General features: G+C 37.1%; 1 protein-coding gene across 1 annotated transcript in view; it reads right to left on the bottom strand.

The window, feature by feature from the left end:
• Positions 1-24,151, bottom strand: part of LOC141434472 (suppressor of lurcher protein 1-like) — a 105,069-nt gene that overhangs the window by 69,480 nt on the left and 11,438 nt on the right. The window contains exon 2 of the mRNA XM_074096892.1: positions 23,064-23,100. Within this exon, the coding sequence (XP_073952993.1) occupies positions 23,064-23,084 (21 nt within the window). The 5' untranslated portion in view covers positions 23,085-23,100. The remainder of the gene's footprint in view (positions 1-23,063; positions 23,101-24,151) is intronic.

Here is a 24,151-nt window from a genome sequence, read left to right on the forward strand (position 1 = left end):
ATCATTATAAGTTTGACAAAAAAAAATTGAGTCTGCAAATTTATTTTTCGATAAAAATATAAAATAATAACTAAAATAATAATAATAATAATTTCCTTGCTCACCCGCGAACCTACGATAGCTAAGCTTATGCAAAATATGCGCGTTCATTCCTCCACCTCCACACTGTAAGAACACACACAAACCACACAAACCCATCTATCACCACCACCACACTACACTGACGCGTTTAGAACTCAACCAGAGCTCATCTTCAGAGTGACACAACCGTACACCATGCTACCAGTTGTTAGACTTAATGAACACGCATATTTTGCATAAGCTTAGCTATCGTAAGTTCGCGGGTGAGCAAGGAAATTATTTTAGTTCATTGATAATTGGACCTCCGCAAAATAACGCCTGATTCAATAAACTATAAAATAATGAATATTGAAATGGAGATTCAACCGTGTTTCAGTAATTAAAATAATATGAATTGTTGTATCACCTTAAAATTGATTCTTTAGCGGCTGATGATTACCGCGGGTAATACTCTTAGCTTAATAAGCTTAGTTCACACAATAATACTTGACAATTTGCCCAGTGGTCGTCAAATGAGAATTAATTAGTGAACCTTCATTAAAACTTTCTTATCAGACGCTTCAAGAGCCCCTTAAATTTTGCTGAAATATATTCTCAGTCTTCATTCATATCGTATGATAGTTAGCTTTTTTTCTCTTACATCCGTAAACGTTGTCATTGTCGTTAAAACTACATAATAATATATTGAATGGTGAAGTGTTTTAACCTAATCGAAATATTAAAAAACTCTCCTATTACGATGTTGTATAAAAACCTGTATTAAAAAAAGTAAGTACGTCAATATAAAATTAAGCCATAAACTGTATACACCAAATAAAAAAATGCTGTTGCTTGTCTATTATATTTTCAGTTGTTTATTGCTTCTTTTCTTAGATCTTTTAAAAAGAAATATAATTTTCCTCGGCCGGAACCGCGTAGCAATTGCTGGCTTAGTTGAAAACTTATGCGTTGAAACTAATATTCAGGCAGCAATTACCTACTTCGAGGCCTGGGCAATACTACCTTAATATGTTGCTGCTAGATCCATCAGGGAGGCCAAAGACTGACGTCATGTAACCCGAACAGAGCAAACTAACACCGCACCATTCTAACACCAACAAAGGCGCTCCAATACAATTCTTGAACAAATTAGAATTGGAGAGACGAGACGAATCCCGAAATGTGGTCTGTACTTGTTTGTTTATTTAATTATTGTTTGTTTACCCACCCAGCTTGTTTACGAAAACCGCTTCATCTAATATTCAATGGGAGTTTTAGTAATTCCAGGAATTATTAATGGAGATTGGGGATTCCATTTATTTAATAACCTTTCTTCGACGTTTTAAACTTTCGTGATTCTCACTCATAGTCAAAATACCACAAACGGGACTTATCACGCTATTATTACACAAGTAATATTTACCTCGACGTTTCGGCAACATTACAGTTGCCGTGGTCACGAGTAGACTGAAGTGTGGGGTGTCAAGTCCGCCTAGCAGCGCGAGTTCTTCGAACTACCCGCACTTGATCACTAATAGTGCCGGCACTCGTATCACGAACTACCCGCACTTGGTCACTTTTATTAGTCACCCTATCACACCGACACACAACACTAACAACGTCCGATCGTCCCTCCGAACATTCACCCCGACGCCGACACTTATTAATAACAGGATTCCACGAAGATGAAAGCTTATACCCATCGTCCCGGTTGAAATTCTTATGTTTTTTTTATTTCAACCGCTTCACGTACCATTCTTGAGTAAAAATGACGTTCCGTGGACAGAATTTTGGGATTGTGAAGCTCAATCCAGTGGTTTGCCCTGACTCCAACAATTGCTCGGCTATGGCTGACTTGTTTACCTGGCGATTTTTAACAGCTGCAATGTGTTCCTTGACCCTCTCAGCTATTGTTCTTTTCGTCTGTCCGATATAGGAACTACCACAACTACAATCAACCCTATAAACACCCGGTGTTTGGAAGGGAACGACATCCTTGGGTGTCCTAATATGCCTCGCGACTTTGGACAAAGGCGTGTACACCACCTTGATGGAATACTTACCTAAAACGGCTCCAACTTTGTCCGTCACTCCTTTCACATAAGGCATATATGCAGGCTGTCTAGCTACATCAGGATATCTGGTTCTACGTTTCCTTCTGGGCTGCCATTTATTCACCACATATCCGTTACGCTTTAGTACCTCCTGAACATGTCTCAACTCGTCTTCAACAAATTCAGGGTCACACAAATCAAATGCCCTATTTTGTAATGAACTCGCAACGGATTGGAGATGTCTGGGATGGTAGTGAGACGACGCGTTCAAATATCTATCTGTGTGCGTCGGCTTCCTGTAGACGGTATGTGCCAAAGAACCATCCGCCCTCGCCATTACCTTCACATCAAGGAAAGCTAATGAATGTCCCTCTTCCAACTCATAAGTAAAACTAATCTTCGTATGAATCGAATTGAGATATGCCAGAAACTGTTCCACTTCAGGTTTCCCACCTTTCATAACACAGAAAACATCGTCGACGTACCGCCTCCACACTCTAATATTCCACGCTTGAAGATTTATTAACGTCTCAAAATGTTCCATCTAGATATTGGCCATCACCGGAGCCACGGGACTACCCATGGCAACGCCATCAATCTGTAGATAGTGTTGTCCTCGATACAAAAAGTAACTCCCATCTAAACAGTTTCTGAGCAATACCATGTAGGACTCTGACATGCCATTCTCACCTAACTTCCCTCGAATTATCTCATAGCACTCTTTAAGAGGAACATTGGTGAAAAGTGAGGCCACATCACGACGAACAATATGTTGCTCTTTAAGGACGTATGCCTCAAAAGAACTGCGATTTGATGTAAAAAAAACCGGCCAAGAGCGTGTCGGACACGCCCGAAATAGGGTTCCGTAGCCATTACATATTATATCGATGGTGGAAGTCTCAATTGACGTAAGGGACAAAATGCTACTTTTCAGGAGAGCGAAAAGAAGTTTTTGGTAATTTTCAAACCCTCACAGCATTGTTAAGGTTTAACTTAGCAGGACGTTATAATTACGTAAAATCTTGAATTTTCTTGCTTTTCAACGTGAAACTATAGACATTTTCGTAAAAAGCTTAATAAGAAAAATAGCTGTCCCTTACGCCCGTGACATACAGGTGTCATAGCCCCTTACACCCATAAACCGTAAATAAATAAATAATGTAGTAACCGATTTTTGGTCTTATAGGACATTTTATATTTTATTTGCTACATATTTGGACGTAAGTTCCTGTAGAAAAATTAAAAAAAATAGTGAATTAACTCAAAGAACCACTTTAATTATTTAAAATAACGCGCAAAAGCCATAATTTTGCACGTCCCCTTAAAAAATATGTAATTTGTAACATTTTCTTTCGGAAGCCGGCTTCCGAAAAGGCTATAGTACCGTAGACCACATACATGCGCTGCGGCAGGTTATACAGAAGACTGAAGAGTATAACCTCCCCTTTGCCTTGCATTTGTGGACTACGAGAAAGCCTTCGATTCGATCGAGACTTGGGCTGTGCTGCAGGCTCTCCAGCGGTGCCAAGTTGACTATCGGTATATCGAAGTGTTGAAGTGTCTGTACGAAAACGCCACTATGTCCGTCCGATTACAGGATCAGAGCACGAAGCCTATTCCTCTGCAGCGGGGAGTCAGACAAGGAGATGTGATCTCTCCGAAACTGTTCACCGCTGCATTGGAGGATGCTTTTAAGGTTTTGGACTGGAAAGGACGAGGCATCAACATTAATGGCGAGTACTTCACTCATCTTCGATTCGCCGACGACATTGTAGTCATGGCTGAGACCATGGAGGACCTCGGTGCTATGCTCGCTGACCTCAGTAGAGTTTCCGACCGAGTTGGCCTGAAAATGAACATGGACAAGACGAAAGTCATGTCTAATGTCCATGTTGTACCAACTCCCGTAATAGTCGGAGACTCTGCGCTCGAAGTTGTTGACGACTATGCATACCTGGGACAAACGGTCCAGTTAGGTAGGTCCAACTTTGAGAAAGAGATCACTCGTCGAATCCGACTCGGCTGGGCAGCGTTCGGGAAGCTTCGCAGTGTCTTTTCGTCCAAATTACCGCAGTGTTTGAAGTCAAAAGTCTTTGACCAGTGTGTGTTGCCAGTGATGACATACGGATCTGAGACGTGGGCGCTAACGATGGGCCTCATGAGAAAACTCAAAGTCACTCAGAGGGCTATGCTCGGGGTTTCTCTGCGGGATAGAATTAGAAATGATGATATCCGCAGTAGAACTAAGGTTACCGACATAGCCCGAAGAATTGCGAAACTAAAGTGGCAGTGGGCGGGGCACATTGCTCGCAGGACGGATGGCCGATGGGGCCAGAAGGTTCTCGAATGGCGTCCGCGGACCGGGAGACGAGCTGTCGGTAGGCCTCCAACAAGATGGAGCGACGACTTGGTTAAGATCGCGGGATCGCGGTGGATGCGGAAAGCACAAGACCGGTCTGAGTGGAGAGCCTTGGGGGAGGCCTATGTCCAGCAGTGGACGTCTTTCGGCTGACATGATGAACATTTTCTTGCACATTTGGGAGTATTCTTGCTTGATTTGTTGTTTGCATGCATGCTTGCCTTCTGGCGTCACGCTTGCTTGCATGCATGCTTGCACTATTTATGCTTCCTCTAACACACTGATTGCAGCTGTGAGGGAGTGGGACGCCAGCCCGCTTCATGAGCGCTGGAGGAGATACCATAGACCGGTCATCGCGGGATCGGGGTAACCCGCGATGTTCATCTAACCCAGGCCGATAAAATTGCATGTTTGTTGATTTGATTGACAAAATTACATGCTCACTTGCAAGCCTGCTTAGGTGGTTGCTTAGGTACATGCTTGCTTGTTTGCTTGCTTGCATGCTTGCTTGCATGCTTTCTTGCACGCTTGCTTGCACTATTTCTTGCACATTTGGGAGTATGCTTGCTTGAGTTGTTGTTTCAATCACTACAAGTTCTAAAAACCATCTGTTTTGATGCCTCCTACGACCTAACATTAACAAGGTATTTTAATGAACTAAAAGAAGCAAGCAAGGTATTTTGCTTTAAGTGCCCCTTACACCCATAAAGTAACCTCAATTTTTAAAATGTCTGTTTGTTACTGTCCCTTACGACTAACAATTTACTCTAGTTTTAGCTTTTGATGTCCCTTACGCCCATAAGAGTATTCCTTATTTTATAAGTTGCTGTTGTTTAATGCCCCTTACGACGTACCAATTACACCTTTTTTTAAATGTCTGTTTGCTACTGCCCCTTACGACCGACAATTTACTCTAGCTCTTGCTTTTTATACCCCTTACGCCCATAAAAGTATTTATTATTTTATAAATTGCTGTTTTTTAATGTCCCTTACGACGTTCCGATTATACCATTTTTAACCCTCAACATACATAATTAATTATACAGGCCAATTATTATTATGTATGCATCATCATCTCGGCCTATATACGTCCCACTGCTGGGCACAGGCTTCCTTTATTAGGATCTGTAACTTAGTAGCTTAAAATAAACAAAGTAGCTAAGAGAAATTTACCTCAACATCCTTGACTGAAATTCCATTACGGAAATGTTAGCTCGACGTCAAGGGGATCCATCAACTTAATCTTCTTTTTTTGTTTTGCTTTTGGCATCTTATAAAAAATACGCGCGTTGACAAAGAACAAACGTAGGCAATCAAATACGTCCTCCGTGTTTGACGTGTCTGACACGACTGACCGAATGTGCAATGCGCAAACGCTGGGCGCGTGGAAGGTAGGTAGACGCGTTAGTAATGTTAGGTACAAGAAATAGGTACAGGCGGTAAGGTTACGCCAACAACTTCTTGCTTTTTTATCTTATTCGTTATAAAATGTTGGTGTGAAAGGAATTGAAACAATAATTGACCCATACGCCCTTTTATTATATTTGGGTTTTTTTTAACGTCATGAGTCGAGTCGTAAAGGACATATGAGACTGCCACAGCCCCTTACGACCCAAATATTAAAAAAATAATACATTTTTTTCAGCTCAAATATTTTATATCATGTCCCTTAAGCTATTTATTTTAAAATAATAAATGTTGATAACAGCAAAAGTAAGGGCCATATCGTAACTAATTCGAAAAAAATAACTCTAATTTAAAAGTTTTTAACCATTCTTGACATTCCACTTAATTTCGAATTATCTCATAGCAATGTTAAGAGAACAGCAAAAGTAAGGGCACATCGACGAACAATATGTTACTCCAATCGACAGAGAAAAAAAAACTCTAATTTTCTATGTAAAAAAGTGGCCGGATTTTGTCCCTTACGCCAATTGAGACTTCCACCATCGATATACTTTGTGCCATTACGAAAAGATTAAGTAATATTTTTCTAAGGATTTCGTATTTTGTACGGAATATTCCAGGTTTAGGTATATTTTATACCTTAGGCTACTATTTACTCTTAAACTACTAACAATTCTCAAGAAAACTTAGCCGCTATAATTTGCCTTGTAAATTTGATATATTATTGTATTTCTATAATCATAATGTTGAAAGTCATATACCTAATGTTTGTCATAGTTTATTTTTTATCATAACCTTTTTTTTCTGAATCCATTCATTGCTCCGAATTCTTATAAGCAAACCTAACCTAACCTATAAATTTCAACAGGTGACCATTTTTTTTTAAATATAGGGTTTTGACAAATTTATGACAACATTTTTGCGACTAAGTAGATACGTTACACAAAAGTTAAAACAGCCAAGTCCGAGTCTGGTTCGCTCATTTCTTTTAATTGAAAAGTCAGTGAAAAACTAAATTGTACCTTCATATTATTTATGTGATAAAAAAATTTTGCAGATCAGAATTTTGGACTTTTTCTTTAATTGGTTTCGCCAGACCTTAATTCGTGAGAAATTTCACAATTCTATGTCAACGGGAAGTACTCTGTAATAATAATAAAAAATAACACGGGAATGGTTTTAGTACAATCTACATGTCTTCTGTCGTCTGCTCTTAGAAATAATAAGTCCGAGACATCCCCATAACAAAACATTCCTCAAAATGTAATAAACGGATACAAAGCAGAATGATGTAACTCAGCAGTAAAAGTTTGAACTCGCGATAAGACTGTCAATTCGACACCGACTATGTCGTAAATTTTGCAGAGATGTTTGAAGCGTAAAAACTTTTCAACCAATTTTGCTCTTGAAGGTTGAAAACATCAAGTAAATATGTTAATATGTATAATTAAATTGTAAAGTGAGATAACTCGTGAATTAAGTAAAGACACGTTGACAGCTTTACGGGAACGGTGGGATTAATACGCGTTTTGGATTAAGACTTCGCCGTGGTATGGTGGAAAGGAATTATTGCTCAATATGAGATATTAAACATGCGATATTAAGCTGCAATGTTGATAGAAAGGACCGATTAATATGAGCTCGCTAGTGCGGGATTTCCTTGACGTGCCATTAATGATGTCAATGACTCCGTTTTACAGCAAAAGGTGAGGTATAATGACGACAACATGCTTGTTCAGTTCTCCGCTGTCGGGAAAGCATTATATGGGTTTTTGAGACTTTTACTCCGTGTCGCTGTTATAATTTAACATTCATTTGAATGGGTACACTGTCATAAAAAATTAAATATAAAGACAGCCGGTGCAATTACTGGCACTCGAGGTATTCCATCGTAGGCCTCTAGGTTGGTAACGCATCTGCAATACCCCTGGTGTTGCAGATGTTTATGGGTGGAGTTGATCTCTTACCATCAGGAGACCCACTTGCTCGTTCGCCAAAAAAACAAATATACAGCGTGTATTTTAGATACTACTTACCTCAAAGTTCAAGGGTAGTTAGTGAAGGCCCTAATAATCACATTGTATTATTATATATTTTTATTAATTGTATTAAATGGATAAATAAACTTATTTCGGATTTTTTAGTAAAAAAAATACTTATTATTTTCCTTACAAAATTAATTAGCACGCAATTTATCACTACGTGATACTGCTTTGTTCTTATTCAAAACGTCGCTCTTGTTGACGTGACAGCTCTCACAGAAAGTTTCTCTCTCGTATCAAATTATTGTACGCATTACATTGCTGCTCGAAAATATTTCAAAAAATAATTACGCTCTGGTAGTTAATTTTAAATTAACAATTTGTTTTGATATCGGTTCGCAGCACTTAAATCTTCGTCTGGTTACAATTTGAGGTACTTAAGTAGTATCAAAAATACACGCTGTATTGTTTATCATAATTTTCACTGTTTTATTTAGTATTTTTTTTGTTCAGAATTGTTATACAGCCTGTATTTTTGATACAACCTCAAAATTTAATGATAGTTAGTGACGGCTCTAATAATCACTTTTTATTATGTTTTAGTAAAAATGTAGACTTATCATTTTCCTACGTCGCACTTGTTGACGTGACAGCTGTCACAGAATGCTCTCTCCCATAACAAATTATTGTACGCATTACATTGCTGCTCGAAAAAAAAACAAAAATTACTTAATTACGCTCTGGTAGTTAATTCTAATTAACAATTTGTTTTAATATCGGTTCACAGCACTTAAATCTGCGTTTGGTTACAGTTTATACAACAGTCTATATCAATAATACACGCTATGTACATATTTGGTTAGATTAGTATCTAACTAAATATATCATCCATGTAAACTTAAGAACGACATTATCAACAATCAAATAGGTAATAAAATCAAGGGCAACAATTAATTTTATTGATAATAGGAGATCCGCATTTGAACGCACGTGCGCGTTTAGTTCATCTGGAAAAACGGGCTAAGTGCGAGTCGGACTCACGCAACCAGGGGTTCCGTACTTCCGTATATTTTTTTATGATATGATGTAACTAAAAATTTACGATTTTCGCAATTTTTTCCTTTATCTGTGCTATAAGACGTTACTTTGTACCAAATTTCAAGATTCTGAGTTCACGGGAAGTACCCTGTAGGTTTTGATTCCCTTGCGAGTTTCGAAAATTTGCGGCAATTTGCGGCATAAACGGCTGTATCTTTTGATTGCGTTGGATTAGAAGTTTTTTTTTTTTCACAGCTCCAAGGGACAGTAGATCTGAGTATTTGATATAAATTTCAGCTTGATACATCCACGCGTTCCTGAGAAGAAGGGTCTTGACAGACGGACGGACGGACAACAAAGTGATCCTATAAGAGTTCCGTTTTTTCCTTTAGAGGTGCGGAACTCTAAAAATCAGACAAGCGGCATCAAACTCGCCTTCTTTCATGACACATTCAATCAAGAATCCATGACCTCCATCCAATAACACTTTCAAATTTTCAAACTACACCCCGCATAAGTACCTAAATCTCGGTCGCAAACCTGTTAGATAACTTGGCGAGGTGTCCGTCTACTTAACAAGGGTTGCTAGTTTAAATTACACCACGACAGGTGTTTTAGGATCGCGACACATTGAGCGGGGTTCGGGCTAGGTGTCCCCGAGTAAACCACAGATGAGTGCTTGAGCTCTCTTGTCTGTCCTCTGCCGTTATAAAAGCCGATCAATTTTAGAGAACGAAATTTAAATTAAGACTGTTCGTTTTTTGGTGTTAATTATTTATGCAAGACTTTTGTCTTTTGTAGATGGCCAGTACCAAGTGCCTTAGATTCTGTACTTTACTGGGTTATGTCACAAGTAATTTAGTAAAAAGCTGTGAGATTGGTGTCCCTTGTATTTACGTAAGTGTTTTGTGATGTTGTTTTGTTTTTGTTTTTCGTGTTTGTTTTCTATTCATATTCATAAATTCGTCGTTTCTGTGGTAAAATGACTCAAACTGACCACATTTATTAAAAGTCGTTCCAATGAAACGTCAACTACAGAGAGCTAACTCACTTGGAACAACGGATATATAGGTACGATAATCTATTAATTTATTTTAAATGTGAAGTTTTATGTACCTACGTAACACAGTATAGTAACAAACATTGTTACTGTACAGATATGTTTTAGACGCATGAAATTCGACACAGGTGTTGTTCGTGCTGGGTTGATGAAGGCCACGATGTAATTTTTGGCAATTCCAGTGGGATTTTAGTGAAATTCTAGAATTTCAATTCAAATACAAGATAATTATGGTCTTCTTCTAAATAATTATATAGACACTTTGGCTGACCGTGTTGACCGCAGGATGAATTGATAAGATAAACACCGAGTGAATGCCCACCAACTCAAAAAGGCGATCTGGCAGATCTAGACGGCGATGGTAGGATGAGCTGGAGTACCTTCTTAAAGGACTGACCCTTGTATGCAGTGGACAGAGAGCAGTGAAAGTATCGGGGGGTAGGTCTTTGCTCAGCAGTGGGACAGAATATGCTACCAATAATAATAATGAGAGCTCTCGCGTGTGAATTCGCCGCTAGGAGCGCTAGTGTAGCGAGAAGTCTCCGAAATGTCAAATGTCACTGGTTTTGGGTGAGCTACGCGGGTTTCTTTATAATTAGAATAATTTTGAGAATATTTTGCAATACCTGAAATTAGTTATGGCAAATATGCGTTACGGGGCAATGATTGTCTGTGTTTTGAGACAGTTTTGTCTTTCGAAAACCTTTGTCCTGCCGAACAAAACGGGACTACGCAACACTGGCATGCTCGATATTTTTGTGGTACGATTTTATGATATTAAATATGATTTAAATATAAATTTTGTTATTTCACGCCCGTGGTAACAAATAACCACTATACCTAATCGACAGTGGCGCCAACTGGTGAGCGCGAAAACGGCAGCCCTTTTTATATATAAGAGGGGGCAAACGAGCATACGTACGGGGCACCTCATCCCAGCATATAATACGTCCCAATGCGGGCACAGGCCTCGTCTCAGAATGAGAGGGCTTGGGCCTTAGTTCCCACGCGGGCCCAGGGCGGATCGTGAACTTCACACACACCATTGAATTACTTCGAATGTTTGTACAGGTTTCCTTACGATGTTTTTCTTCACCGCAAAGCTCGTGGTAAATTTCAAATGTAATTTCGCACATGAATTTAGAAAAACTCAGAGGTGCGAGCCGGGGTTTGAACCCACGATCCTCTGCTTGAGAGGCCACAGGTAAAACTACTAGGCCACCACGACCTTTACACCGCGGCGGGCGGCACGGCGGGTCTCCTGATGGGAAACAATCACCGCCGCCCATGGACACCTACCAACACGAGGGGTGTCACAGATGCATTACCGGCCCTTTGAGAGACTGATAAACTTTCTTAGAAACTATAAGGTGATGGGCTCCCTTTGCCTTCTACAGCGCAGTTTTGGAGTCCAGAGTTCTCAATTGGCAATAGAAAGCGCTGCTGCCCACTCCTCCTACATCTGGTCTTTTAGGCGCCTTATAAAGTATGCCGCGGGAAGAAATCGATCCATTACATAACCTAACCAGAAAAAGTTGGAAAACCCCGACATTGTCACTTCAAAGTTCAATATCTCAAAAACGAATGAACCGATTTTGATAAAACATGTCTAAAAACCATCGCTAAAAAACCTGCTTTCAAATAAAAAAACTGTATTTAAATCGGTTCACCCGTTTAAGAACTACGATGCCACAAACATACACACATAGCGGTCAAACTTATAACTATCTTTTTGCGCCGGGGGCTTAAAAATGAAAACCAGTTCTATTTTTATTCCACTCATCTACTATTTCAGTCAATACGTCTTTTATAACTACCGCTTCAAGGCAAACTCCAATCAAATCTAATAGCTAAAATAAAATAGATGCTCCCACTCCAATTCATTTGTCAACCAATTTGTATTTTGCGGAGGTTTTGTCTGTACAATGGATGTCTTTGAAATGAAGTCGGTCCCATTCTATTGTCGCTGAGTACAATAAGTCTGAGTGATTCAAGTACCTAATTCCGAATGATTTGAATAATTATTGATTCTTCTAAAACCACATGCTGCCTTCGAGTACATTATTAAACAGAAAATCCGAGGCCACTCCTGAGATTGAGCAGATAAGGGGCACGGTAGTGCCCTGCCGAGTCGAGCGCAAGGCAGATTGCCGTAACGTTTTTTCTCGTACCATTGCGGCGTGTGTTCCCGCCTCTTTCTTGCAGTGGAATTCTGGAATTTTGCTAATGTACTTATAAATATCCTCAAATTTCAGGATGATCGCTTCATTCATGTAGAAGGTATACCGTACACAGCGCAGCGTTTTTTTTGGAAAGTTACGCAAATTTGATACTGACTTATTGCTTATGAATCATCAAAAGTGAACTAGTATTTCCACAATACCTATAGAACTGAAATTTTGCACATAGATAGCGAATATTACCCACGTAAAAGAAAAACCTTCAATACTTGAATTACCGATGATCTGAAGTACCTAGTGGCCTTGATTGTGAAACCCAAGAGCACAACAAACTAATTAGAGATATCCAAGTGCCGTGTTGATAAAAATGGTTTGCCGAAAAAAGGCCAGATTTTAGCCAAATACTCATTTCATTACACTATGTCCTCCTAGAAACTTGACAGGTAATGAAATTTCACTACTTTTTTTAAGCAAATCATTACAATCAAGACTTGGCGCGTTTTTGGAGCATGTTTTAGTTGGGATAGTTTGTACGCTAGTCCAGTGGGGATTGAGAACTAGATTACGTACCTCTTTACAGATGAACTTTTGAACTCTTTACAGATACTTACTCCTGCCGCTTTTAAGCGACCTTTTGCCCAAAAGCTCGTGGTTTTCTAACGTAACTTTGCACTAAAATTCCTTAAATCCCAGAGGAGCGTCCCGAATTGTACCCATGATATTTTAACTAAGAGACCATGAGTCAAATCACTAGGCTATTATTATTTTCTATCATACTTTAAGTTCTTATCGCCTCTATTAATAGTTCTTTATACAATTAAAACGTCGGTGGAATAATTCCATTTCACAACAGCCACTTTAGAATTACTTTCGTCCCTATACACAAGTGAATAAGGTCGGTTGTGGCTGGTTTCCTCACTGTTACCTAATGAAAGACTGCGGCCTGCGCCTCTATACATGTGTGAGGAAGCCATTTAGTTGGCTTCCTGTGATACTTAAGCGTGTGTTATCTATTCAATTACCTCCGTGATAGTGTTTTTATTCTCTACACCAAATGCCAATGAGTAGGAGAAAACTCGGGTGTTAGTGCTTAGTTCGACATGCTTATTCTTTGTTCTTCTATATCCTTTTGTTAAAGTTTTTAAATACTATTAGGGGCTGTTTCACCATCCATTGATTAGTGTTAACTGACGGTTAAATGTGATGCCGTCTCCGTCTATTCGAACAAAACAAATAGAGACGGCATCACATTTAACCGTCAGTTAACACTAATCAATGGATGGTGAAACAGCCCCTTAGACATGAAACTTTCAGTTTTTAATATACCTAACCTAACCAACAAAAAGTTGGAATACCCCGACTTTGTCACTTCAAAGTTCAATACCTCGAAATACGGCTAAACCGATATTGATGAAACATATCTAAAAACCATCGGTATAAAACCAGATTTCAAATAAAGAAAACTGCATTCAAATCGGTCCACTCGTTTAAGAGCTACAGTACCACAGATAGACACATACACACACACACAGTCACACATAGCGGTCAAATTTATAACACCCCTCTTTTTGCGTCGGGGGTTAAAAATAATTTTATTCTAGCGTTCTTTTGCTTTTCGCGCCGAATCGAAACGTCAAATTGCCATCCCACGCGCTAGGGATGTACTCGTACGTCAATTTTAGTGATGTGCCATTGATTGTACGGTATATTTGATGATTTCCTAACAGTACGGATCCCGGAATAGAAGAAATGTGTCCGAACAACAACATACATTGAAACATAATGATCGTTGTATAAGTATTTAAGATGTTGAACTCAATAGAAACATGTTTGGAAATGTGCTGCATTTCATTCTAATGTAGGAGATTTTGTATTACTAACGTTAAATAGAAGTATAGCGTGAATATGCCCTCCATAAGTTGGACTGATGACCTGATAGTTGTAGGAGTCCAATGGATTCGGGTGACGCAGGAATAGACATACTCTGTTTTTAGGAGAGGTCTATATATATGTATACCCAGCAGTAGACATGTTTCTTTTCATTATGATTGGTTTTTGGAGTCTTTTTGTATTTTTTATTTCAGCTCCAAATTTGTTACTTTTACGGGTATCCCGTGAAACCATATCATGTTACTTTTCTTTTCCTCTTTTTAATTATGACGTTTTTATTATGTTAATTGATTTAGATTTAGATTTCGTTGAGCAAACGCATTGCTAACAAAAAAATAACGAACAATGTTAGCCTTACGTTCTGGTCAAGCTGCAAAACTTCTTAAACCTCAAATTGGGGACTATATTTCACGTAATTTATTCATTCATAATGGCATGAATATTTTCATTTTGCTTCTACATCGAGCACTCGAGTGGAATAAGTCTGTTGGTAATATGCGCTACGAAGTCATATATAAAACAAAGCACACGCATAAACCCTTCAAAATGACACCACACCATTTTTAAGACTTGCACATTCTGCAAAGTTACACACAAAGTATTAACCCTTCCCTTCAGAATGATATACAAAATTGTGTTCATGTTTTCTACACCTGCGTTACTTTAAATTGTTTCAGCAACACTTGATAAATTAATGTTCCGTAGCCAACTTAGGTGAGAATTATGGCTTACTTATTATGCTTGCCGCGACTTTAATCCTAATATAGGGTGAAAAATGATCTTTCCAAAACTTAAGAAGGTGAAAGGTTTAAATTGATATATTGGCAAGCTCTAATGATAATTGATAGTAACTTAACATTGATGTTAGGCGTATTGCCTATAAGTTTCTGATGAATATTGCAATCCAATGATATAGCTCCACACATGATGATTGGTTTTTTGAGCAGCTAACTTTTACGGTATTGAAACCATAATGTGGTTGATTATATGTCTTATTTAGATTCAGACATTTACCAAACGCCGGCTAACTATGTTAGCGACTGGTCAAGCTATGCTTTCTTAAACACAATTTCACGCATGGCGAATATTTTCTTGTCCCAAAAAGGACGCCCGCTACAACCATAATAAAACTGACAGCTAAATGTTTACCATTTTTAAGACTTGCACATTCTGCAAAGATACACACAAAGTATTAACCCTTTTCAGAATGATATACAAAATTGTGTTCATGTTTTCTACACCTGCGTTACTTTAAATTGTTCAGCAACACTTGATAAATTAATGTTCCGTAGCCAACTTAGGTGAGAATTATGGCTTACTTATTATGCTTGCCGCGACTTTAATCCTAATATAGGGTGAAAAATGATCTTTCCAAAACTTAAGAAGGGTTTAAATTGATATATTGGCAAGAGAGGCTCTAATGATAATTGATAGTTACTTAACACTTGCCATGTTAGGCCGTATTGCCTAACGTTTCTGATGCTTGCGATTGCAATCAAATGACAGATTTCGCATACGGCCTCTGGGTTATTTTCGTATAACGTCAGAGTGTCTCCACGTCACTCCACTCTAGTTTTTAAAGATGCTTGGTAATGGTTGATGTTATAAAATACGTAACTAGGCTGCACTTAACACTTTTTGAACGTTATTCAAAACAAATCTAAATTGTTCAAACTGGTTGATTATATAGTCTTATGCCGGATTCACACATTTACCAAACGCCGGCTAATTTACAGGACTAGTTATGTTTAGAATAAGACAGACAGGTCAAGCTTCTGCTTTCTTAAACGTTATGACAACGTCCTATGCCTTTGCTGGTGTTGGCCAAGTTGACTATTATCGGGTGTCCCAAAAAGGACGCGATTCTTTTCAAATTGAACATTAATAACAGACGATTTAATCGCAAAGATATTTTTCAGAAGTTGTTAAAAATAAATTCTTAATCTTACTACAAGGGCAGACGGATGAATGAATGATAACTAGATTTGGGACGTTTCTGATATTTTTAGCATCACGCTAAGGCCTGCCAAGCTTTACAATTCCCATCACGTACGTACATCAGTAAAATGTTACGTTTCCTTCAAAAAATGTGCAAGTATAGCATAAAGGCTTCCCCGGCGTTAGGGTAAGAGGATTAGAGTATCTAGTGCGGGGGCCCCGGATGACTTGATTTGGGCCCTTGTGGGATTTCTTCCCCCTTTAAGGTACTTACATCAAAATGTTGTATGACTGCGTATTGTTGGGAAGAGTGTCAAGGGTTTCAAGTAAAGATCAGGTTCAGCGAAAATATTTCTAAGACGTGTGATTCTACTTTCTATAAACGTTTTATATTTTTTATAGTTTATCGCTTTTAAGGTTCTGTAAGTGAAAAAAGGTACACCTAATAGGACTACTTTGTGGTTCGTTTATCTGTCTTTTAAGACCTTTTTTCTGAGATTTGTGTAAAATTAGTGTCAAGTACTTAGATCTATGAAAAGATTTCGCTGTAGAGTTTAGACCATAAAAATCCTTTGAAAATTCTTGAAAAATGTGTTTATAGTGACGGCTGACTGTCTGGCTTGTTTTTACGTAAAATTGAAATTTTATTGCGGTGGTTCGTAGTTATTATTTGACAAAAATCGGTTCAGCCGTTTTTGACATTCATTGTACTCATCTTCAGAGCAACAAAACCGTTCACCATGCTACCAGACGTTAGACTCAGATATTAAATATTGTGTCTAACAACTGGTAGCATGGTGAACGGTTGTGTTGCTCTGAAGATGAGCTTTGGTTAAGTTCGAAACGCGTTAGTGTAGTGTGGTGGTGTTGATAGATGGGTTTGTGTGATTTGTGTGTGTTGTTACAGTGTGGAGGTGGAGGAACTGCATGAACACACATTCCTTGCATAAAAGTAGCTATCATAAGGTCGCAAGCAAAGTAATTATTTCAGTTCATTATATGGACCTCCGCAACGCCTGATTCAATAAATTATCCAAAGCAAAACATAACAAAAAAACCTCTCACGTTTGCAGGCAGGTACATTTTTATTCAAACTCCATTAATGCTATCAATCACTCAAAACGGTATCACAGTCCATTAACAGCTATTTAAAGGAAATTATAGCTTGACCGCACCCGTTTCCATTTACTCGGGGCCTGAGTAATTTTCTATCCCAACAAGACTCAAGTTAATTTTACTTCCTTCGAAGTTGACGGCGAGTATTCGGAGTATCAACCGCTTTTTCAGCACTTACAGACCTGGCTAGCTAAAGGCACAGCACACCAGCGTTCATCGAGAAAAAAATATTCATCCCTTTTAAAGACGCGTATTAGTTATATTAGGAAGAAATGATTCATGTCATGAAGTCGGCCGACACAAACAGATTTATGTAGGTATAAGTAAGTTTTCTATAGACCACGCTGAGATTTATCAGGTTTGTGATTTGGGAAGTTTTCATCAAAATGTTTACCTACTGCACATAGAACATTTGACAGTTAGTTCCACAACAATAAGGACTTACGAGATTAAGAGAATCGTCTTGAAATGCACCAATGACAAATTTAAATGAATTTTGTCTACTTACCTGATTAAATTTCTATTACTGTGTGACGGTATGGAATCGCAGTGACGCATCGTATGCGCACCGTTTTTATCACATGCTGCTCTCCACACCGCTGCTTAAAATACGGAATCGCAGTGACGTGCCGTTAACGTCAGGACTTTACCGAACAAAACTCGTGAAGTTTGCGGCAAGTCACTGCGATTCCGCACCGTTTGCGTATTTAAAAGCAGCGGTGTGGAAAGCAAGCAAAAAAAACGGTGCACATACGATGCATCACTGCGATTCCGTAGCGTCACCGTTTTTTAAGCAGCGGTGTGGCCGCTTCTTAAGTTGATTAAACAATTTTCAAATACAGACTTTAACCTGACATCAGCGGTCTCTTCGATATCATCAAGGCACATAGCATGCCGTTACACGAACGAAGTTACGTCTACAATTTCCAAATTATTTCCAAAAACCTTTTTTACTAGTCAGAATATACGAAAACGTCAATTAACCGCAATTAGAAAATCCTGCATTTTAATATATATTTATTTAACTTAATTTTAACCTGTAAAACATTTACAGAGATGTTCAGCTAAACGCAACTAAGTACTTACTAAAAAAATCCGGGTGCTTTTTTTTAAATATCTTGTTTACCTAACTTTGTACGGTATTTATAGAATAGGATCATAATCCTCTGTTTAAAATAAAGTTAAGACTAATATTAAAGTTGCCAACAGTAATTATGCTTAGGAAAGAATTCTCAAGTTAAGCTAACAAGAACTTTCAGTTGAAATATTTCTTGTATTTATGTTACTATATTTTTTCTTTGCCCAGTATAATGATATTCAGGGTATCTTTGAAATGTAATTTTGTATATTTTCCCGGTCTACGTATTTATTAGAGGTTTCGTAGCATTTCAGCGAGGGTATAAATTGGCAACATTTTAAGGGTTAAGTAGCCACTTTGATCAGGCAAAATTTCCATTACAAAGTGAAAAGGATGATTTCATGTTTTTAAAAATATCAAATCTGTAGACGTTGATGGAAACGTTTTTCCCAGGAGGCGAAATATTTCGCTGGAAGTAGTTTTATGAATCATATTTTAGAACCTCCGAAGTGGATTACCTAAGTAAAAGTTTTTTTTTATAAAATTAAAGTTTCATTATCACTGGTTTACTTCTTTTTTCAAAATTATTTAATTATACTCCTATTTCAATTACCTATTTAAACTACTTTCTTAAACGCAGTGATAATGTTTCACGGCCCTATAACTTCACAGATGTCTATGGCGTTATTCCCCTTCGAAAATCTGGCGAATTTCAAATTCAATTTGGCACATAAATTCCGAAAAACTCATAGACGGGAGCCCGGGCTTGAAGCCTGCTTAATACGCGGCACATTATACTGCCTGCTGATGTTAAGGCAGAGCAAATAAAAAATGTTATAAAGTGAGTATTTGTTAAAAAATTGTTTTAGTACTAAGTATTTTAAAAGTGCATTAAACAGAACAAAACGGATTTGTTACTTCTCGCTTTATATGTAAATACGGTATATTTACGGTTTTCCGTTAGGTACTAAATTTTAGTTTTGTTAGATATACCGTAACTACATAACAATACATTGAAAAAAATCAGGAAAGATAAACCTACGCTCCAGGAATAGAAAATGCCCATCAACATTCCATGTTGTGCGCTAATCATTCTGGATTGTTGCTTTACTTTTTCCAAAGCCATTGTGCACGACATCCTGTAGCTATCTTTACGCTTTACAAGTAAATAAAATATATTCGCGAGAAGAACTAGTATCTATACGTCTATGTAGGTACTCCACGTACAGGTTGCACCCAGTTTTACATTTCCAAAGCACTATTCAGCTAAAAACCCACGTTCGTCTTATCCGGGCCAGGATTAGCATAACAAGAGACCTGGATTTACCATGGGTTTCCCCGTCATTTAACTCCGCCCAATGCTCATTTGTTAGTTCCCAACTCCTATTGTTACAATTACTCTGCGATAAAGTGGTCGGAAGTTCGCGAATAAAGTTAACGCCGGATAGAAGTTAAATGTGTATTTGATCCCAGAGATTTGTTGGCATTTGAAACTAAAGGGGCGATAGTGTGGCGTAGTTAAGAGAAATTTTTAAGTGTATTAAATTCGCTGCCCTTATTTTTCAAAATATCAATTTCAACCATCAAAACGTGTAATTGATTGATATGCCCAAGCGACACTTACTTTTCAACGATATAGCGGGTGTTAGTAAGAAATTATTGATTAAAGTACAGTCAGGTACTTTTAATATTATAATACCATCTTACTCATAAGCTTGCCACTTAGACATTTGCTTGTATAAGACTGACAAAACATAATTTATCCTTATACAGGTTTATAACTTCTAAGAATAAGAAGGTTCGAGTTTAATACTCTGTTTTTTGAACTTCAGTTGTTTGATTAAATGTCAACGTTTAATTATTTTGTATCCGGTATTAAACCGTAATTATGATTTCTATAAAGTCTGACAGAAGCGGCTATTAGTAATTTAAGACAAAGTTTAATATTCCGAGCGGGCGTTAGTTTCCTGAAGATGATAATAAATTTTAAGAAAATGGTTTCGACTTAATATATACTTCAAAGTAATGTTGATCGTTAATTAAGTGTCTGAGTAGAGACGCGAACGTTTATCTTTATTTAAATACCTAAGAATTTAAGAAATATTAGAAACGAAATAGGCGTGTGTTTTTTAGCAAAAAAAATATAAATATTGACATTATCGCAATGCAGGTATGTATACCGTTGCCAGATTTCTTAGAGCCTCATTTTTTTCTCTCATTTTACGGTATGTTATTGATTCAGGTATATTAAAGCACTATAATAGTAAGTTTATTAACACTTTCAGCATAAGTATCATGCCATAAATCCAAAACTATGCTCCTAATCCAATATCCATCCATAAGCCATCCAATTCCCAGGAAATCAAAATTTATACCGAAATATAATTTTCTTGATTGCTCCATCTAAAATAAACTGAAATATCTTTGCCAGGCAACTAATCATTTCAGATTCATCACCCTTAATCGCTGTACTAAATTATTCCGATTTATAATAACGTTTAAAAGTCGACGGTTTATTCCTGTCAGTTCCATCGAATTTTGAGTTTTAAAATACGCATTTCGGTAATGTTTTCATTTCTTCAATATTAAATTGAGAAAGTGTTTGTTTATGTTCTTTTTTTACAGGTATGTACGTTTCTCACTTGTTCGCAAGTTTTAAGCTTCAAACGTGTTAAGTTGGACTGTAGGCAAATATTGGGTTCTAATTATTTCGAGTAGATTATCAATTCAATTTATTAATGTTTTTATCTTAGTATTTATTTATATAGTTAGGTACAATTAGACATTGTTAACAACAGCACAACTTAAATCTTACAAGAATAACATGAGAATGTCTACGACACGATCACAATCTGGGCAGAGCTTCGCTCAGGCTAAAACTCGAAGGAAGTCTTTTCCTATCTTAGAGACAATACCAAGCTAGAGCGATTGTTCAACCCTAAATAACCACATAGGAAATTTAATCGACATCATTGGAGTCATATCGTATCCGAGATTCTCAAAATATATAAGTACAAAGAGATTGCTCGTTTAAGCGTATGTTTTTATTTTATTTGCCAACAAAGTATTTGTGTATTCATTAAATCTAGCAACTTGCTTATTCAAAAAAAAATACGTCACATTTTATTTCACGGCAAAAGGTACTGATAGCTCTTCTATTTACGTCTTTCGTAATGTGCCTTTTAAGTGCATACAAGATCACATCGTTGTTTTGCTCAAAAACAATATGTTGATGACATAGATTTTTTTTAGTTTATTGATCTTGTAAGTTTGAATTTCAACCTCTTCTAGAAATCGGACTGGCTTTAAATTTGGTACCAACTTAAAATTAGAATAACAAAGCTACTACGTGCAGTTATCAAAAGTACAGTCAACAATTCTTATGATTTTTATAGCAAAACTTATTTCGTGGAACAAGGAAAGCGAGGAAAAGGTGATTACGCCGCTTGACCTGTTTGCCGTAAACAAGCTGTCGACTATTTAACTAAAGTCCTTACAATGGCCTCTAATGGGCAGGTCTGAGTAATTCAAAACACTGGAGCGACTCACGCATTTTACCTTCCTGAAAATTCTGCTATAAAGTCGCGTTCGTATTGGAAAACTTTTTCATTCATTACTAGTGTATAGCCGCCATTTTGTGTCATTGATGAGGAATAATACCAATCCACTTCTATTTGTAATCCATCACAATGGCTTAGCCTACGAGTAGCCAATGTTACAAAGTTATACATTGAATTGTTAGTTACGACTCGTGGAAAATTTGACCTCATCTTAGAATGCATTTTAACATTGCTTATATTACAAAAATAGCTATGTTCGTAAGGCAACCTGGACTGAGAGAAACTTACACAACTATTGCATTGCATTTATAGTACTGATGCTATGTAAAAAAAAAACCGATGTGATATTCAGTTCATTTGCTATGGCGCCCACTAAGTATATTAATTTATATAAATGCAAGTTACACTAAATATCTTGCATCACAAGTAAACTAATTTAAAGATAAGACTGTAACACTTTTTAATTACGATTTCATCCCAGCTTTTCGTGCGCTCGCTTGACTTTTAGCTGGGAAAAGGTTTCACCTTCTCATTTCAGTTTGAACGTGTTTTTTAGTAAAAAGAAATAATATTTAACTTTGCATTATTAAACTTTGAAGCCTTGAAAAAAGATAAAGATGTCACACATCGAAAGTTTTAAGAATTGTATCGACTACACAATCTTCTTACTCCGAAAATTATGCATTAGCCTTTTAATCAACACGAACAGATTTTGTCTATGTAGCTTCCTATCTTAAAGGATCATGTAATTTTGTTCTACCAAAATTAGTTTCCCAATCAGCACACACCTTAACGTTTCACTTTGTGAATTGCCCTCATTTATTCCTCGGAATAAACTTGTTACATTATTGTCATTTCGGCTTGTCCTCAGACAATTGCGCAGACTCCAGACGGCTTACAGTTTTGTGAATTATTGTCTACCATTTACTGTAAGAAAGAAGACAATTTAAATTAGAGTTACATGTTTATCTTTATGTTTAATGAGCGTCATTAACTCTGCGCAATATTTAAATGTAATTAATATATTCGATCATACCAAAATGTTTACAATTAACCTAGTTTGCTAATGTCATTCAGATCAGAAGTCGACAAATAGGTTTTTTTTCTACTGAGCAACATTATACATTAGATATTTAACGGTATGACTTTGTATTAAACTAAAATGTACCGGTAAGGAATCGTAGAAGTATAGTTGCTCAAACTTCTGCTGAATATCAGTTCATCGCCTCACTCAGTTCAGTTTTAAAACACCTTGTTTAACTTTATATGTAGGTCTGAAGTTACAAAAAACATACTTAATCGCTTATTAGTATTCAAAAGAACAAAATGTATTATTCTTACCTTCATATTATTGCAGCCCATTTGCCATATATCACATCTGTAACGAAATAGAATTATTAAAAATATATCACCACAATTAACTTGGGCTCATTCTTATACCGGGAGTAATGAGATATAACACAAATATGGACGATAAATAGCTCGAGGGTATTGGGATCGAAGCCGAGATTAACAATAAGTAATATTTGTAATATCGAAGCCACTACTAGCACACATACGAAACAGTAAAATCATGACTCGCTCGGAAACTTTTACTTAAGTTGTAAAGTTAACATACAACAGTAGAAAGGGGATTGAAAAGAAACTGAAATCCTACTGCCTACTCATTTTATAAATGTTAAAGTTTGTGAGTATGTGTGTGTGTGTGTGTGTGTGTATTTAAGCAATTTATGTCAATAATGTGACAGTTAAGAGGAAACTGGCGCCCTCATTTAGGTCATTTATATTCTTTTTTGTCGTAAACTTTCTTTCGTTTTCACAATTTAAAAACGTAACCCGCACAATATGCAAAACATTCAGAAACTCGTAAAACTGGCACAAACAGCCTATCTTCATATTTATTTGGAAAGAAACAATAACCTTTATTAATATTTATGAATTTCAAATGTATTATAACAGATCGAATGTTTCTACTCTCATCTAATAATATTTTATCTCCATGTCAGAGTTGACATTGTTTTGACACTTGCTTGTAACACTGTGTCATGTTTTGGCAAAATAAAATTGTTCGTTCTTTCTTTGCGTACTTATCACCAAATAATAAAAAATCGGACAAGAGCGTGTCGTAAACGCCCAGGATAGGGTTCAAAATCAAATAATATTTTTCTAAGGATTTCGTATTGTGTACTGAATCTTCCACGTTTAGGTATATTTTATACCTTAGGCTGCTATTTACTCTTAAACTACTAATAATTCTCGAGCAATCTTAGCCGCTATAATTTTCCTTGTAAATTTGATAATTATATTTACTACCATTCTGAATTTCAAATTTTTCCACCCAACAGTTTAGATTTTAGAGAGGGGGGGGGGACGCTCAATTTCAATGAAAAATTTGAACTTTAAAGTTGAATATTTCGCAAATATATCAC

This window comes from Choristoneura fumiferana, chromosome 13, assembly GCF_025370935.1.
Source record: "Choristoneura fumiferana chromosome 13, NRCan_CFum_1, whole genome shotgun sequence".
NCBI lineage: Eukaryota > Metazoa > Arthropoda > Insecta > Lepidoptera > Tortricidae > Choristoneura > Choristoneura fumiferana.